Source organism: Bactrocera dorsalis, chromosome 2 (assembly GCF_023373825.1).
Source record: "Bactrocera dorsalis isolate Fly_Bdor chromosome 2, ASM2337382v1, whole genome shotgun sequence".
Lineage (NCBI taxonomy): Eukaryota > Metazoa > Arthropoda > Insecta > Diptera > Tephritidae > Bactrocera > Bactrocera dorsalis.
Window position 1 is genome coordinate 53,158,693 of NC_064304.1, and position 18,521 is coordinate 53,177,213.

An 18,521-nucleotide genomic window follows, 5' to 3' on the forward strand; every position below is an offset into this window, starting at 1 on the left:
ATAGCATGTTCATTTCTACACTTGATGATGTTCGTTGTTCTTCTACTTTTTCTTCCACCTTTGTAGAAGTTTCTGGCCCATCAAATTCGAACTCGTCCACATTAATTCCATCCGCTTCCATTGCTTCACGTAGTCGTGGCTGCAGATCCGCCTTTTGCCCGCTTATCGGCAAATTACACTCCTCCAGTTCCTTTTTCAATTGCTGAATTCTCAATTCCCCGAATTTAACCATCTTGAATTTGGATTATTTGACAATCCCACTTCTGACACCAATTGTTGCAAATTTACTCCTTGCTAGTTTTACTTTACTAGGTTCGTATCTCTGGATTGACAAATGAAACCAAAAGCCGTTTAATTCACTTCAACTAAATCTCTTTATTTTACAACTCGTCTACACATAGCAGTTTACTCTTAGCACTGCACTATGGTCGGAAACATCACTTTTCTTGGCCAAAACTATTAAAACTTAAAATAACGGAATTTTTAACTGGAATTTAAAGTTGCAGTATAATTTAAGTGTTTTTGTATAAAATAATTATTATTTTTTTTAATTATCAATATTTAGAATTTAAATTAAAAAAAATGTTTACATAATATTTTTGTTTCTTTTCTTTCTGAGTTTTTATTTTTTTCAGTTCTAAATGAAAAAATATACGATACTTACGAGTAAATATGTTGTTTCTGGGAATTGAAAATATAATTTACACACGTATTTACGAAAATATTAAAATTTTATTAAACTCTTTAATTTAAATACAATTCACTATCCAAAAATGTATTTTCCTGTTCAAGTTCTTCTGGATAATCGTCCTCGTCGCCCTCGTCGTCATCCATATTTTCTAAATTCTCAGTCGCACATGTTTCACCGATATCCTCACAATACAATAATTCCTTTACTTCTAGTGGCAGCGTTAAACGCTTCCTTTGGCGCACACGTTTATTTAAGCGAAGAGATGAAATTAATGGATATTTTGTTTCGTGACTCAGCTGCATCCTCTCCGAAGTAACCAACAGGAAGTGGTGTATTCTGCATTATTTGCTTTGAGTGAACTATAACTTTATGTACTGTGGGAGTCATTGGCAACCAGGGGTACTTGCTTTGATATAATTGACCAGTTTGAAAGCAATACTCTTCAAATTTATCCAAATTTAGGGAAAATTGACAAGATAAACATATTAATATTATTCTTATTCGAAATATTAATTCAGTGTCTACTCTTAAAATTTTCGAAAATTTATCGTATTCCGTAAATTCTCTTCGCGACGTGTTGCCGTCATTTGTGGAACCACAACCACCTGCTTTCAGAACATCAGCATGAAGACTTAGTTCTTTCCACAACTCATTCCGGATATACTCTTTTCAACCAAATATCAAAAACTGCTGAATTCTGTAAACAAATGACGACTGAAAAAAAACTTACTCAAAAACCGCGAAAAACCGCAAATCGAGATAAACATTTTCAAAAACTAAACACCTCAAAGTAATTTTGGTTTTTAATCTTATGCTTAACACTCCTAAACAAAATGTGTTAAGCTTACTCAAACTTAAAAAATAAAATAAATTCCAAAATGTTAAAGACTTTTGGAAAAAGTTATTTTTTAGAGTATCCAACTTTTGAGTATTATATTTTACAAAATTAGTAAACTTACCATCACCTTCGTGTTCCATTTAAACTTTTATTTAACACGCTTTGTTTTCAGCTTTAACAAGCAATTGAAGTAAGCACTATAAAAAACCGAACGCAATTATGTTTACAAATGAAGCAAACAAATTCAACTTCGATGACTCACCGAATAACGGTGAATTGCATATTACAACAACAAAATTCATTTTTGGTTGTTTTGGAGCGTTGACTACCAGATTTCAGAAACAGCAACATATTTCGGGACTGCAAAAATTTTGACTTTCGGCCAACGAAATGAAATTTCCGACCATAGTGCACTGGTTGATTACGTTGGCGCTGCCACGGCTTATATAGCCACGCACTCCTCGCTGATGCCGACGTGTCCTTCTAAAATATTGCGTCTGGAAATTATAAGGACATAATGCTATACGGCGCCAATGCAGCTATTGTTTAGACAAGCAGACAGCCGCGGCGCCAGACTCAGCAATTGTTTAAGTAGACAAGCAGACAGCCGCGGCGCCAGAGGCAGCAATTGTTTAAGTAGACAAACAGACAGCTGCGGCGCCAGATGTATATTGTTTCGACAAGCAGACATATATCTACAGCTATTGTTCATAATAAGGGATGCATATAGCAATACAAATACAACTTAATACTACTTTTGTAACAGTATCAACTGCAAACAAAATCATCGCTCTAACAACAAACAATGCCCCACGCACAGAAAAAGACAAGGTATTTTGAAACACAAAACAATCAATAAATGCTCATTTAGGGAAGCTATAGAAACAATTAACAAAAATAATACTGATTACAGCAAAAATGTACCAGAAGAACGCATCGAAGAAGCAACGCAAAAAAGAATTAAAAAAACACAAACAAATGTAAACGACAACAATAACGTTCATAAACAAACAAATACAATTACTTTACACAGCGCAAACCACGAACCAAGCCGAAAAGAAAACATGTATCAAACTTCAATCAATTTTACAATACCACCAACCGAATTACATTTACAACCGAATTTTCTACAACATTTCGAACAACATATTAGCCATCCCAACAACCCAACAAATGCACTAATTACAACAAACACTAACATCCCACTCACAAACTTAGAGTTCACAAACTTAGAGTCCACAACCGAAACATATACGTTAGAAGAGGAAAACAAATTAATAAGTTATTCTCAATATGGTACTTAAAGTTCTCCAGTGGAACATTAATGTATACCACAACAATAATAACGAACTACGCTTACTTATAAAAGAAAATAACTATAAAATCATAGCTTTACAGGAAACTCATCTTAAGGAAAGCCCTCCCACAAGATATGTACCAAAAAACGTTTCAATATACGGATATAATAACATATCAACAGAAGAAAATGCAAAGCGAGGAGTCGCTTTCCTTGTAGCAGACAACATAGAATTCACTCCCCTTGAGCTACATACTAGTTTACTCGCAATAGCAATCAAAGTTAAGTCCCAGATAAATTTCACCTTTTTAAATATTTATTCACCACCTGATGAGCAATTTGCTGAGCACGGCTTGCACGAACTCATTTCATAGGTGAATGGGCCACTACTAAGAGTGGGTCATCTGAATGCTTGGAGCCCAATATGGGGATCTCCACGTTTCAACAGTAAGGGTAAATTTGTCACTAAATTTATTGAAAATACAAACCTTTTTATTTTAAACGACAAAAGTCCAACCCACTGGTCTACGCACTGCACACTAACCCATATTGATATCACCATGTGTACATCTCCTCTTAATATTGCATCAAATTGGAAAGTTAACGATGTACTATGCGGTAGCGACCACTTCCCGATTAGCTTAACACTGTTCAACACGGCCCCTAACACAACTTACCACACTCCCAAAAGATTCAAATTAAAAGATGCAAAGTGGGACCAATATCAAACCCTTCTAACCAGCGAAGTGGAAAATATGAGTTTCAACTCGATGAATCCCAATAAAGCCGCTGCTATCTTCATTAAAAAAATTAAGCAAAGTGCACACAAAACGATTCCAATGTCAACCCCGAATAAAAGAAAACACACAACATATTGGTGGAGTGACAATTTAACTACACTAAGGAAAACAAAACAAGATCTGTGGAAACTGGTCAAGCAACACTCTACCGCTGATAATATACTAAAATTCAAAAGAGCGAATGCTATATTTAAGCGCGAAGTAAAAACCTTAAAAAGAGATGCTTTTGCGACCTTCACTGAGGATATAAATTGCAACACTCCATCAAAAGTTCTATGGGATAAAGTAAATCTACTACACGGGAACCGCCCTCACAACCTCATTCACTCAACTGAAAAGGAAAACAATTCACCAACTTCCGATCCTCTTGAAATAGGCAACACGTTAGCAAGAGCATGGTCAAACTACTCAAAAAACTCTAATTTTTCGGAACAGTTCGTAGAACATAAAAACCGATATAAAAATGTTATAAATGTAGTATATCCACTAAGTAAAACTCGCTTCGCTAAAAGGAAAGAGTCTCGGCCAAGATAACAATGGAAATCTTTTCAATACAAGAACTCGATGGATGTCTAGCTTCGCTAAAAGGAAAGAGTCCCGGCCAAGATAACAATGGAAAATTGCTCTTACGGTACCTATACCGAAACCTAATAAGCCGAAAATTATTACCGAAGGATATAGACCCATATCCCTCATCTCTTGCCTATCAAAAGTCATGGAAAAAATGATATCTAGGAGGCTTATGTGGTACCTTCACACAAACAAGCTACTCTCGAGCAACCAAACCGCTTTCATACCTGGAAGCAACACTACCAACGCATTACTTCGCCTAGATGAACATATCGCAGATAATATTTCCAGCAGGAACCACATTTCACTCATTTCCCTAGACATGGAAAAAGCATTCAATAGAGTCGGTTTGCACTCCGTATTAGACCAAATTTTGGCCTGGAAGTTAAACCCTAAAATTACAAATTTTATTAAAAACTTTTTGATAAATCGAAAATTCAGAGTAAAAGCAAACGGTGCCATTACAGATTGTTGGCCATTGGAAAACAGCATTCCTCAAGGTTCGCCATTATCCGTCACTCTTTTTCTAGTTGCCTTTGACAGACTGAGTTGAATAATAAATGAAAACAAGTTCTTCAAACATGTCTTATACGCAGATGACTTATGTATATACGGCAGAGTTCAAAATGTAACGGTCTTCCAAACTGAATTTAATAACCTCCTCGTAGAGATAATAAACTGGTGCAACGCTAGCGAAGCTAAGATATCCATAGCGAAATCTAATCATCTGCACATTTGCAACAAACATACTTGCCAGTTTTACTTTAAACCTAGGCGACACCTACAAAAAAAATGTTACATCACTCAAGATACTTGGCATATTCTTTAATAAAAAATACAACTGGAATGATCACATTACCTATTTACAAAAATCACTACAAAGTAGACTCAATATAATAAAATGCCTAAGTAACATCAAGCTGAAAAGTAGCACAAACTCACTTCTGAACATTGTGAAAGCCATTATACCTGGAAAAATCGATTATGGCCTGCCATTTTATAGCACCACGTCACCAGCAAATCTATCTAAAATATCATCTGTATACCATTCTGCAGTTCGCTTGGCGTTGGGTGCTTTTCGCACCACTCCCACTCTCAACCTTCTCACCGAAGCGGGACTTCCACTCCTCAAAGATAGGATAAATTATATTGCCGGTTGTATGGCAATTAAACTTACACAAAACAATGACTCAGTGCTTAAATCATTAGTGAAAAAGAGACTGAAACGAAAACGTAAAACATGTAAGGAACCAACAATAGAAAGACTAATTGAGACAACAAAATACCATGACATGCCACCGGATCATAATGCCACCACAAGTATTCAAAAGCCACCATGGGCACTCCCTACAAACTGCATATTACTGCAGTTAACAAAATGCAAAAAAGAAATCACTCCAATTTCAATGTATCTCCAGCACTTTCATTATATACGCAGCAAATATCACGACTGGTCTACCTTATATACTGACGGCTCCAAATATAAGGACATAACCGCATATAGCGTCGTTAACGAGAACGAAACACTATCCACCTCTATACTGCCATCATACGCATCTGTATATACCAGAGAACGTATGTATATTTATAGAGAAGGTTCACGATAACAAAAATTTAGAGATATTTCAATTTTGGGATATTTACTGTTTTGGATGAGCGTGTTTCACCACAGAAAATTATTAGCGTGTTTCACCACTTAACATCAGGGGCACGACAATAACAGAACTGAGTAGTTGTTAGAGCCAATTGGAAAAATATGTTAATTTCAATGTTTAGAAATGTACGCTTACAGATTCGTATATTTACAATGCGCAAACGACTGCATATAATTTATATACATACATACATATGTATGTATATTTTCTATATATTTTATATCAAAGCACACAAGCATGTATGTATGTACGTACAAATTGAACTATTTCATGATGAATTCCTTAAAATCTTTGGAAATATATAATAAAGTCATACATGCATTATTACCTATGTATGTATGTATGTATGTATGTAAATCTTTAATTAATGTAGGCTTGATAAGATATATACATACCTACATATTTATTTACAAGTCAGGTCTTTAAAAGTTTTGATAACATGTTAAAAGACCAAGCGGTCGCACATATTCACGTATGTAATTATGTGTGTATGTAAACAAAAAGAAACACGCATAATGTTTGTATGTAAATGTGTACACTTATTGCTTCATGCGAAAGCTTCGTTTCAAGGGCAACCAATGGCTGAAGCTTAAGTTTTTTCAAAGAGTCAATGTGTCGAAGGGCTGACGCACAGTGGTGCCAGAGCGGAAAAAAAGGATTTTTTTCATCACTCCAAATTTGTACCATCTTTTCAATTTAAGCTAAGAACTAATCAAATATCATTATCCGAAAACTTGGGCTTGATATATTCAATGGTTTTTTGTTGGGAGAGCTTCAAAGTCCAACAAAGTATCAACGCAAAGTTACTCAGAAAAATTTTATTAATATTGCAAAGGTTAAAACTCAAAAGTTAACCATAAAATATCAATTGTAAAGTTTTTATTTATTAAAACCAATATTATAGATGTGATTTACATCATCAAATGTATACTTTCTTTTTCAAAATTTTTTTTAAAATTATGTTTTTTCATGGTACAAAAAAATCATATATTTCACAACTTCAACAGAATATAACTATTGTGCGCAGGAGCGCGCAGGTTAGCCACCTACACAAAATAAACTTTAAAATCTCCTTAATCGATAGAAAACAAAGGTGGTGAGAAATTCCGTATGTTCGTATGTGATACCGAGAGAAGTGCAAACGGGTGAAAAAAATTAACAAAACACGAAATTTTGAAATGGCAAAAGAAATAAAATATTGTGATATTGCAAGAATTTAAAATAATATTACATACAATCAATAGTCAAGCAGCAAAAATTTGAAATTTATTGCATGAAAACTCCGAGGTTATATGTCAGCCTTTATGAATTTTACTATATGCCAATGACGGTACATAAAGTTTTAATGCATGGAAGTAAAATTGTTTCATCCTCTATCTTACCATTGGGCATGCTATCAGAGGAGGCTCAAGAAGCTCGCAATAAAGATTACAAGAAGTATAGGCTTTAATCATTCTAGAAAATGCGAAAGAATTTCAACAAATCAAGATGTAATGCACTTGCTTTTAGCTTCATCGGATCCTTTTATTAATGGTTTCAGAACAAATCCCAAAAATAAAACTTTAGAATTGGACGATGATGTTAAAAAATTACTTGCTGAATAAATAATTAATAATATATGCTCATTTTTGAATATTTATTGGTTATGTTATGTGGAAGGTGGACGTAGTTGTGGGCGGACTTGTTTCATTTTTAGAGAAATAATAAATTTTATTGATTCAAATCCGTTTGACAATTTTTAACAGTCTAGCTGTGATAACAGCGAAAATATTGCAACTTTTGTGATTATATTATATGGGAGATGGGCGTAATTGTGGGCGGATTTGCTTTATTTTTTCTGGACAAGCTTATATTTACAAAATATTACACTGTAGAAAATTTTGTTACTGTAGGATGATTTTTGATTTTTGTGTTATATGGGAGGTGGGCGTGGTTGTGGGCAGATTTTAACAAATTTTTTTTTCATCTAATTTGGCAATATGAGAGATGTGTGCCAAATTTCAAAGCCCTACCTCGATTCCTTCTATTTTTTGCCGCGGCTTGTATGAAGCGGCACCACTGTGTGACGTGACAACAAAGCATCACAACATTGTTTTGTTGGTAGAAAATCCGAGCTGTGCCGAAAACACAAACGAACGATCGCCAATTGGCACTGCTTCCCTTGCCGCTGTAGCAGCTTCTCGAACAAACCAGCGTAGATATGTATGTTTGTGTGTCAGCTTGCATACATATCGACGTAGATTTTTGCAAGCCGCGTAAAAATATTTTTTACATTCCTTGACAAATACAGTCAATCCCGGTTATGTGCCACAATCAAAGATACAGATGTTTGTGGTTTGTAAAAATAAAAATATAATGTGGTACATAAGCGACTGCGGATACTTAACCGAGTCGTGCTTAAAACAATAGTTTGAATGTATTTCAAAAAACAAACCGCAAGAAGCTCCACATATAGGCAGTTAAGAGGGAGGATTTTCATTTAAGCGGAGTACTACTTAACCGGGAATCACTGTACACATGAATTAGAGGAATATTGAATATTTATTTGCGGGGTTGGCACTTTTTCTTTCTCATACAAATACAGAGAAACCTCTCCTAACGGACACCTCTATTAGACGCACACCTCCCTTGGGCGGACATTTTTTCATGCACCAAGTTTTAAGTACAATTTTCAGAACAAATCGCCCTCCCTTAGGCGGACACTCTCTTGGCCGGACGCGGACAGTTCATTGCTACAAAGTTCGACGAAACCCCTCTACTAAGCGGACACGAAGCTCTTATCGACGGACATTGACTTCTGTTTTTATAACAAATCAATTAAAAACCTCTCTTGGGCAGACGCGAACCCCTCGTAAGCGGACAAAATATGAGAATTCAAATACATTTGTGGTGAAACTGCTGCTATTGATATGCAAGATGTGCAGCAATTTTTAGATAAACTACCATCATTTCTGATTGGTTATAGCCCTAGGGATGTCTACAATGCGGACGAGACAGGCCTTTTTCTCAGAGCTTTGCCAAACAAAACATTAGCTCTTAAAAATGAAGTATGCCGTGGAGGTAAACTATCGAAAGAAAGGTTGACTGTCTTGCTTTGTGCAAATATGGCAGGGGAAAAAGAAAAACCCCTTGTCATAGGGAAAGCTGCACGACCGAGAGCGTTTGCATCAATAGATTTAAAAAAGCTTCCAGTAAATTGGCTGTCCAATAAGAAAGCATGGATGACGCGTGAAGTGACACAGTGACACAGTGGTTGAAAGAACTCGACAAAAAAATGGAGTTGGCAAACAGAAAAGTACTTTTGTTTTTAGACAACGCAGCATCCCACCCTCGAGATATAAGTTTGAAAAATGTTAAAATACTATTTCTGCCTAGTAACACTTCAGTTTGCCAGGCTTTGGATCAAGGAACTATTCAAAATTTTAAAATTCACTACCGAAACTCTCAGGTTAAAAATATTTTGGTAAGCATAGAGACTGGTTCGCCAAAAAAAAAATAAATGTTTTATAGGCAATACATTTCATAAAAGAAGCCTGGGCAAATGTTCAACCGCAAACCGTAAAAAATTGCTTCCAAAAGGCAGGATTTGACAAAAATAGAAATCTGGCTCCTGAATTCGATCCCGAAGATGACTTGCCGTTATCAACGCTGGCTTCGATTTTTGAATTATCAAAAGTCCTTGGAGAGTGTGCTCATTCAAATCCGGATGACTTTGTCCAAATAGATAATAATGCATGGACCGAATGGACGTTATAATTGACGAAACCATAGAAACTATTGACGATAATACTACTGATAATGAGAGTACTACCGAAGAAAGAAATGAAATGAATGCATTGACAGCCGTTTCAAATTTAAAAAGATTTTGTAGCGACGACCTTATTGCATTCGTCATTCATTATGTAACTATGTGCTAATATCTAGATGCATATGAAAATTTAAATGATGAAATGTGATTTACATTGATATTGTTGTAATATATAATATTAAGTGTTTTAGGGTATCTCATATACATTGTATGTATGTATATATGTATGTATATACAACCATATTCATACATATTTATATGAAATTATATAATATTATCAAACATTACAAATATTTAATAAATAACTCTTATTCGCACATTAACTGCAAATATAGTTTTGAAAATAGCATAATTTTATTAGAATGTTATCAGTTTTTCATGCATTCAGAAAAATATGCAAAATGATAATCATATCAATTAATATTATTGCATGTAAACGTATAAAATTGCTCGTATATCCAAAAGACTAACATATGTACGACAGTAATAAGAATGTATATTTCTGAGCATAGTTTTCATTGAATACTTAAGTTGTGCCTAAATAAAATCTTAGCTAAGCATTGTTGCAAACTGAGCAGTCGTTTGCATTTCACAGTCAATGCTTAATTTCTGTAAAATTTTATTATGATATATGGTAACGTTATGGGCAGCATATGTTTTACAAATGTCATTCATAAAAATATGTTTGAAATATTTAAATTATAACAGACAATACATAAATTTGCGAGGAAAATTATATCAAAAATGGATGAAAACAACAAAAGAACCCCAAATTTCATCACTAGCGAGTCGGAGCACCCATTGGAACTGAAGGAAAAGTATAAGCTGTTATTGAGTGCAAGCGAACGGACACTTGCCCTACGCTACGAAAGATGTCGCTGAAAATTCAAAGCAAATTCAAAGCAAATTCAAAACAAAAATCAGCTGTTATTTAAGCATTGCTTAAGACTCCAATTTTCAGTGCTTAAGCATAACCTAAGTATGAACTGTAAAACACTATTTTCCTGTTTTATCTTAAGCACAACATAAGTATGGACTGTGAAACCGGGCATTAAAGTTTCTCCTTCTTAGCTAGCTGTGGTGAAATACGCTCATTGCATTTTGTTAGCTTTCGACAGTTCACACGCTTGACCGTTGTTGGACCGTCTCTATAAATATATGTACGTTCTCTGTTATTCTGCAGAAGAAACCGCAGTCTACCACGCTTGTAAAATAGCAAAGAAAAGCAAAGGGAAATGGCTTATCTTTAACGACTCACTCTCAACTCTGCTATCGGTAAAAAACATTAACAATAACGATGTCGTGATATCCCAAATCAGAGATATATTAACTTCCAATGCTACAAAAATTAAGTTGATATGGATTCCCAGCCACATCGGTATAAAGGGCAACACCTCGGCAGACGCAGCAGCAAAACTTGCCACCAACTCACCGTTACACATAACAATCAGCTTTAACAAGAAAGACCTAAAAAACACAATCAATAAAATAAATCGGAAACTTATGGTTGAACATTGGCAAAATAAAAACCACGACTACAAATGCATAAACCCAAACTTGCTTCCTCCAATCTTCTCAACAACAATTTCATGACGAAACATCATAATATACACTCGCTTTCGCCTTGGGCACACACGGATAACGCACAAGTATCTTTATCAAAGAGGCAGCCCACAAACTTGTCAATTCTGCAACGATGAGATACTTACTATCAAACATATCGTCACAAGCTGTACTGCAGTAAACTCAATAAGACAATCTACAACAAGCCGCACAATAGAAGAACTTCTTACAGCAGTAAACGAAGAAAACATAAAGAGATTTATATACATTATAAGCAAAATTAGATTGTACTTTGAAATATAAATGTTTTACTAATATTAAAACCATAATAACGTAAAGCTGATGACTTAACCGCTAGTGCCATATATATTTATATGAATTGTAATTGTAATTAAATTACCTTTTTCAATTTTATTAAAAAAAAAATATTTATAGAGAAGGTCCAACAACGGACAAGCGTGTGAACTGTCAAAAGCTAACAAAATGCGATGAGCGTGTTTCACCACAGCTAGCTAAGAAGGAGAAACTTTAAATTGGTGCGTGAACAGAGCTGGCAATTCAATGAAAATTATGCTCAGAAATATACATTCTTATTACTGACGTATGTTAGTTTTTTGGATATACGAGTAATTTTATACGTTTACATGCAATCATATTAATTGATATGATTATCATTTTGCATATTTTTCTGAATACATTTCAAAACTATATTTGTAGTTAATGTGCGAATAAGAGTTATTTATTAAATATTTATAATGTTTGATAATATTATATAATTTCATATAAATATGCATGAATATGGTTGTACATATGTACATATGTATGTGAGATACCCTAAGACACTTAATATTATATGTACATATAATACAACAATATGTATTATATGCAAGTCTCATTTCATCATTTAAATTTTCATACGCATCTAGATATTAGCACATAGTTACATATGTACGTATGTAGGTAGAATTCAAATTCAAATCGTAATGTTATCATTTATCAGTAAATAAATATAGTTTAAAAAAACTAAAAAACACGCTTTTAAAGCATATCAAACTAAAAAGTGAAAAATAATTCTTTGTATAAACTAACAATAATAATGAAGGAAAAATTCCTGCATTATTGTGAAAATAGCGTGGAATGCTCGATATATGAAAAATATGTTTTATTTATACTTATGTACTACCTTTATTATTATTGGAACGAAGTTCCTTACGGCAGGCTTGGAGAAGATAGGGATTTTGCTGCGGGACCTAACTGAAAAAAAGTGATAGTAAAACCGTAAGAATAAAACCGTAAGATCGCTAGTTATAGCCTACCTTTAGGCTTTGCAAAATAATTAGGCATGAAAATCATAATTGTGTATGCAAATTAGTTTTGGGTGAGAATTGTGCTTGCACTAAGTACGTTTATGGGGAGTTGAATTGTTGCATATTTTTTGGCGCACCAGGCTAAAAAGCTGGTTAATGGTTTGAGTTTTTGTTATAATGCTCAAAATGTAGTATTTAACTTTTTTTAGCGAAAAATTATTGGAACGAAGTTCCTTGGGGCAGACTTGGATGAGATAGGGATTTTGTTGCGGGAGAATTGCACACTTTTAGGCGGGCTCTAACTAAGTGTTTGCTGCCTTGCACATTTGTTCACCGTTGAAAAAGTTTACGTTGCGCTTTTGTGAATAAGCTTTAGAGCTTTGAATGTGTCATTGTGTTGCCATATTCTTTCATTTCGTTTTCCTTAAAAAGTTTAATTAATTGAAAAAGATACATATTGGATTGAAGTTCCTTACGGCAGGCTTATAGGAGATAGGGATTTTGCTGCGGGACCTAACTGAAAAATAGTGATAGTGAAACCGTAAGAAAAAGACCGTAAGCTCTTCGAGCTCAAAAAGCTATTTATAAGTATCTTTGTTTGAGACCCAGGATCATAGGCCCCTGTCACAAAGGCTCCAGAAAGCGTTTTCTTTCCGGTATAGAAAAAAATTAATGAAATGATGACGCTTCCCTTTTTATCTCATCTTTATCGACTTCCAAGAGGCGTTCAATACACTTCATAATCTGAAATGTATTCGATAATAGAGTGGCTGTACGATGCTGGTTACCATGGTCGTAATGTATGTAAAAAGCCATTCATAAGCAACATTAACAGACAACTTTCTACGAGATAAATTAGAATTACAAATGAATAATGACCGTAATGAGCCAACTACAAGACATGGAACCACAATCGATGCAGTTTTTTCTAGATTTCTGTCTAATTTTAGTTCTAAAATATACGTATCGTATTTCTCGTATCATAAAAGGCTAGCCACTGAAAAACGCTACTCCCTTCCTTCCTTTTCCTTCCTTATCGGCAAAATGTGTGCACAGTCAAAAACGTGGTAAAAACGCAGAAATCAGCCATCTTTGCTTTGTTTTCATTTGAACAATATACTAAATGCATTCTTCGTGCAAAGTTTAATCTCGTTACATTAATTGCTTCTTGATTTGTGTACTGGTAAGTAAAGAAATCAAATGGAATTTAAAATTGTGCTATATGGGGATTAGGTGTTGGTTGACGAAATCGGTTGGACGGGTCCCGAGTTATGGCATTTCACCAAAAAGTGGGCGGTGCTACGCCCATCGTTAAATTTTTACTCCGACTCCTAAAAGGCCTTGTCATACTAACCCGTCGGCAAATTTTTACTTTTCTGGCGCATTTAGTTTTTGATTTATCGCGCTTTTAGTAGTTTTGAACAGTACCGTTATATGGGGAGTGAACGGGGTCTTCATATGATTTCAGTTTCACCCAATCGGTAGTAGTTCTTGTAATATTTCGGCCGGGCGAATTTGGTTGCTGTAGCTTTAATGGTTTAGGAGATATGTACATTAAACATATTAGAGGGTGGGACCATGGCCATTTTTTCAAAATTTTTTATCTACATGTGCCGCTAGCTACTGTTACCCGCTGTGCCAAATTACAGTTTTATATCTTAAATTAGCGCGTAGTTATGGCAGTTTATAGGTTTACGGTTAATGCCGATTTGTGGGCGCATACGCCCATTTACGAACACGAAGTTTTTTGTTGTACTAAGAATCCTGCATACGAAGTTTCATCAAGATATCTCAATTTTTACTCAAGCTACAGCTTGTACGGACGGACGGACGGACAGACAAACAGTCAACCGGATTTCAACTTTTCTTATCGTCGTCATCCTGATCATCATAAATATAATATATAACCTTATATCTAACTCGCTTAGTTTTCGGTGATACGTACAACCGTTAGGTGAACAAAACTATAATACACTGTGGTAACTAGTTGTAAGAGTATAATAATTGTAAACAAAACGAAACTCTTAAGGATGTGGCGCAATATGCTGTATAGCTAATATTGCAATTGACACTTTCTTTGTTCTGGATTCAATTACTACCTGATGTTTACACATCAGTTTCACCTTTAACTTTAACCCTTGTGTTGCCACCCGGGTACCCGGGTACCCACCGGCGTGTATTTTGTTGAATAATATTTTTTCTAAAAAGGATAGGCTAAAATCCTCTTGGATCCCCATCGTTTTACCGATTATTTAGCGAATTGTGCATTATACATAGCTCAAATTTTTTTCTAACTTCAGAAATGTTACATTTGAAAATAGAAACACGTCTCAGCCACCCGGGTACCCGGGTACCCCGACAGAAATTCGGCGCAGTTCGTGTAATACATTATGATTATAATTTTATTTTATATCTAAAAGGAGTAAATAAGTATCTGTATGATAACTATAACAAATTATGTTCATTTTTAAATATTTATTGATAAAATATACTTAATATAATAATAATAATAATTTTATTTTCCGACATGAAGTTACAAAAAAATTAATGATTTTTTTGCTTTTTGCACAGTGAAATATAAGTAATAATTTGAACAAGTAAATTTGAATAACTAAATTTTAAGAATTAATTAAAAAATTAAGAAAATCTCAAAATTACTCATTACAATGTAAACATTTAGAAATGTTCACCGAATGCTGATCGCATACGGGCTTATCGCACTCAACGCAGGATTTCCGTGTTTTTCGTCGTTTGCGAATAGGCTGCTCGTTATAAATGTAACAAAATCCCTTCCCAGTGGCGCCTCGACATTTGTCATTTCTAGGTACCACCTCTACTATTGGCCCTTCAAAGAAACTTTCGACTGGGATTTTGGTAGAATGGTTTCGCATTATTTGCTGATTCGGGACACGCTCTTCGATCATCGGCATTGCTTATTCTTCTCATAATTGTCGAAGGAAAAGTCTTCGTCTGTTTGTTTTCTTGCAAAGCATGTTGTTATTCTCATAGTAGATGACATAAGCAGGTGCGCCTGCAATGTCGACGATGTTGAAAAAGAAAGCCAGCGGCCATCTACACGTTCGCTGTCGGGTGGAGTACCTCGTACACATTTGATCCATGGTGTCAACACCAGCTTTTGTTTGATTATAAAACAAAATCATTTCTGGTTTTTTGTGAGCTGCATCAGAAATTTCATAATCATAGTGCACCGTACTAATAAGTATTACAGCTTTGTTTTTCTTTTTATTTTATTCATATTTTATGTTTATTTTATTCATATTTTTCGCATTAAATTTTCGATAAAATTAAAAACCCATCGTGGTAAATAAATCGTGTATTTATTTTATTTACATTACCTCAAAAACTGTGCTTTCGGTAACTCCTCCATATGCACACACGCTAACGAACTATCCACACTGACTGGAGTGACTCCAGTGAGTCAACGACGGAAACTTAACTATACCGCTTATATTCGTTTCACGGAATTCTGGAACGTTCCTGAGGTCCAAAGCAATTAAGAGAGCGACCTGTTTCCCCATCACTTAAATTCCACGCAACTGGCCTTCGCAAAAACGAGAAATTTACGTTAGAGCAGCGCGCGTTTTATTCTTGATTTAGGACTATGAAGGTGTCTGTACATAATTTATATGGTACATTCAAGTAGAAATACCTTTCTCAGATGTCAATAAAGAGATCCTGATAGAATGCACTCAATTATCTTTACGTCTAACGCACTTATACGCACGAATTTGCGTACGGGTACCCGGGTACCCTGGGCGGCAGACAGTGTGATTTTTTTTGGGTAGCAACACAAGGGATAAGTAAATAAGAATTAAATGTATAAGTTCTAGTAAGTTAAAAATAAAGTTCTGTTTGTATCTGGCAATCCAATAGAACCATACGTGTTCTTATTTCATCTGGGCGTTCGTTTATTAACTCCCTCGTCACGGACAATAATTTACATATATATGTAAAAAGTGCGCATTAAAAATAAGAAAACCAAAAATAATTGGGCGCAAACACACAAAATGAATCCCATAAAAACGGGCGCGATCTTAAAAATAAATTAAATGTATAATTATTAAAAAAGGTGATCAGATTGAACAAAAGAACGGGCACGTAGGAGAGAAAAAAGTGTAGAAGTCATACCGCAAAGTAAGAAAGGAACAACTGTCGGCGCAGCGCAAGCGCTCCGCCATTAATTTATAGTCTCCAAAATCCTTGAAGAGAAGCAAAGCGAGTCGTATTGATTCCGCTCATTATTGTTGACTAAATCGCGTGAAATTTACAGACCGATTCTGTGCACTTAACAAATTATTAAAATATTGTTTATTTATCAAGATTTTTATCAAGCCAAAAGCTTTTTGTTATTCTGTGCAAATATTGATAAAACTTAAAGCTTCAGTGCGAATCGCTTTTCACCATACTGTGGTGAACAAAATAATGTAAACAGAAATCAGCTGTTTAGTGCGAAATGGATTCTTCAACAACGAAAGTATTCATTATTATTAATTGTTAATTTTAAAGAAATAAATGGTTTAATATTTAATTCAATTTATAGGAAACCAAAAAACCAACGTGCTACTCACGAACAATTAGAAACTTACGTTTCATTTTGCCGGGCGCATCCGGAAATCGGTAGAGGAAAAAATACGCCAAAATCGCCTTGACAAATGCAGTATTTGTGGCGGCAGCTGGCGGAGCAGTTAAATGCGTGCAGAGGGCCATCTCGTACTGCAGCTAAATGCAAAGAGGTAATTCGTCTGATATTTTCTACATTTGTTAAATGATTTTGATTTACAGACAATGGGTGTTTGGAAGAGCCAACTACGTACGCGGGCAAGGCGCTTAAAAATGGAGCAGAGGCTCACTGGAGGAGGGCCCTGTGGCAAGCCGTTGACCGATTTCGAGCAAAAATCTTTGGCAGCTTTTGGATCAGTAGCTGTGGATGGAGTGGAAACTATTGAAAGCTTTGGTTTTGGGCTGCCGCGAAAACAAATTGTAGAATCGTCGATAATTGAGTGTCGAATATCATCTACTGAAAGTAGACTGCCTAGTTCAGCACCACTGCCAAGCCTATTATTGTCGCCAACCCCACTACCTACGCCAAACCCACTACCATCGTCAAACCCACTACCATCGCCAGGCCCACTACCATCGCCAAACCCACTACCATCGCCAAATTCAGCACAATCTCCATATGATTCACCGTTATTTAGCCCGGATAATCAGGTATGTAATTTCTATTTTATTCTACAATGTATCCAAGTACATAAACCCCTGGCCACTGGTTAAACGCAGTGGCTTTTTTTCTTTTTTCGGGTTATTTTTCTTTTATTTATTCGCAAAGAAAAACCATATGAACCCAAGTTTTTAGCTTCATACGAACTTTTTAATAATTTAACAAACTTTAAATTTGGAGCCCATACATAATACATAGTTATGCATATATGTATATGCCCATATATATATATCCATACATACAAACATACATATGCCTTTACGTAGTTTTTAATAAATATTTTTTTTTAAGATTGACACCGATTTGGATGCCAGGACATCACGGCCATCATGAGGGGAGCGCAATAAGCTAATTAGTACTCTTATTGCTAACATAGCAAAGAGGAATGCTGCTGAAGAACACAGGCAACATCGTGAAGAGGAACAGCGTCGGGAGCACCGGGAAGTAATACATGCCATCCATGACCTAACAAGAGTTGTCGCAGAGTTAATAAATGTTTTAAAACAAAACTCTGGTCATTAGAGTTGGAAGACTGAATTTTATATTTTTTTTAATTCCTTATTTTTCAAATTTTAGTTTTCTTGTTTGTACATATCCATATGTATGTATGTTAATAGACGTTGTTTTTATTAAAATAAATTATTCAAACTAATGAATTAAACTAATGAAACAATGTTGTTAATAATTATATTATGCAGGGGTTACTTTTAAGTGCGGTGATGTGTGCTTCTGTTTAGATATTCTGTTTAC

The 18,521-nt window shown here is 35.0% G+C and overlaps 2 protein-coding genes across 13 annotated transcripts in view; one reads left to right on the top strand and one right to left on the bottom strand.

The window, feature by feature from the left end:
- LOC105225669 (protein sneaky) overlaps window positions 1–18,521 on the bottom strand; it is a 392,025-nt gene that overhangs the window by 184,462 nt on the left and 189,042 nt on the right. The window lies entirely within an intron of this gene.
- Window positions 16,868–18,202, top strand: LOC125776372 (putative uncharacterized protein DDB_G0290521). 2 transcript variants are annotated; one of them, XM_049448126.1, is made up of 4 exons: window positions 16,868–17,024; window positions 17,091–17,283; window positions 17,333–17,761; window positions 18,063–18,202. In XM_049448126.1, exons 2-4 carry the CDS (start codon window positions 17,203–17,205, stop codon window positions 18,102–18,104), a joined length of 552 nt encoding a protein of 183 aa, XP_049304083.1. In that variant the 5' UTR covers window positions 16,868–17,024; window positions 17,091–17,202; the 3' UTR covers window positions 18,105–18,202. The 2 variants fall into 2 exon arrangements, with proteins under 2 accessions (XP_049304083.1, XP_049304084.1); XM_049448127.1 differs by lacking the exon at window positions 16,868–17,024 and having other exon boundaries at window positions 17,088–17,283.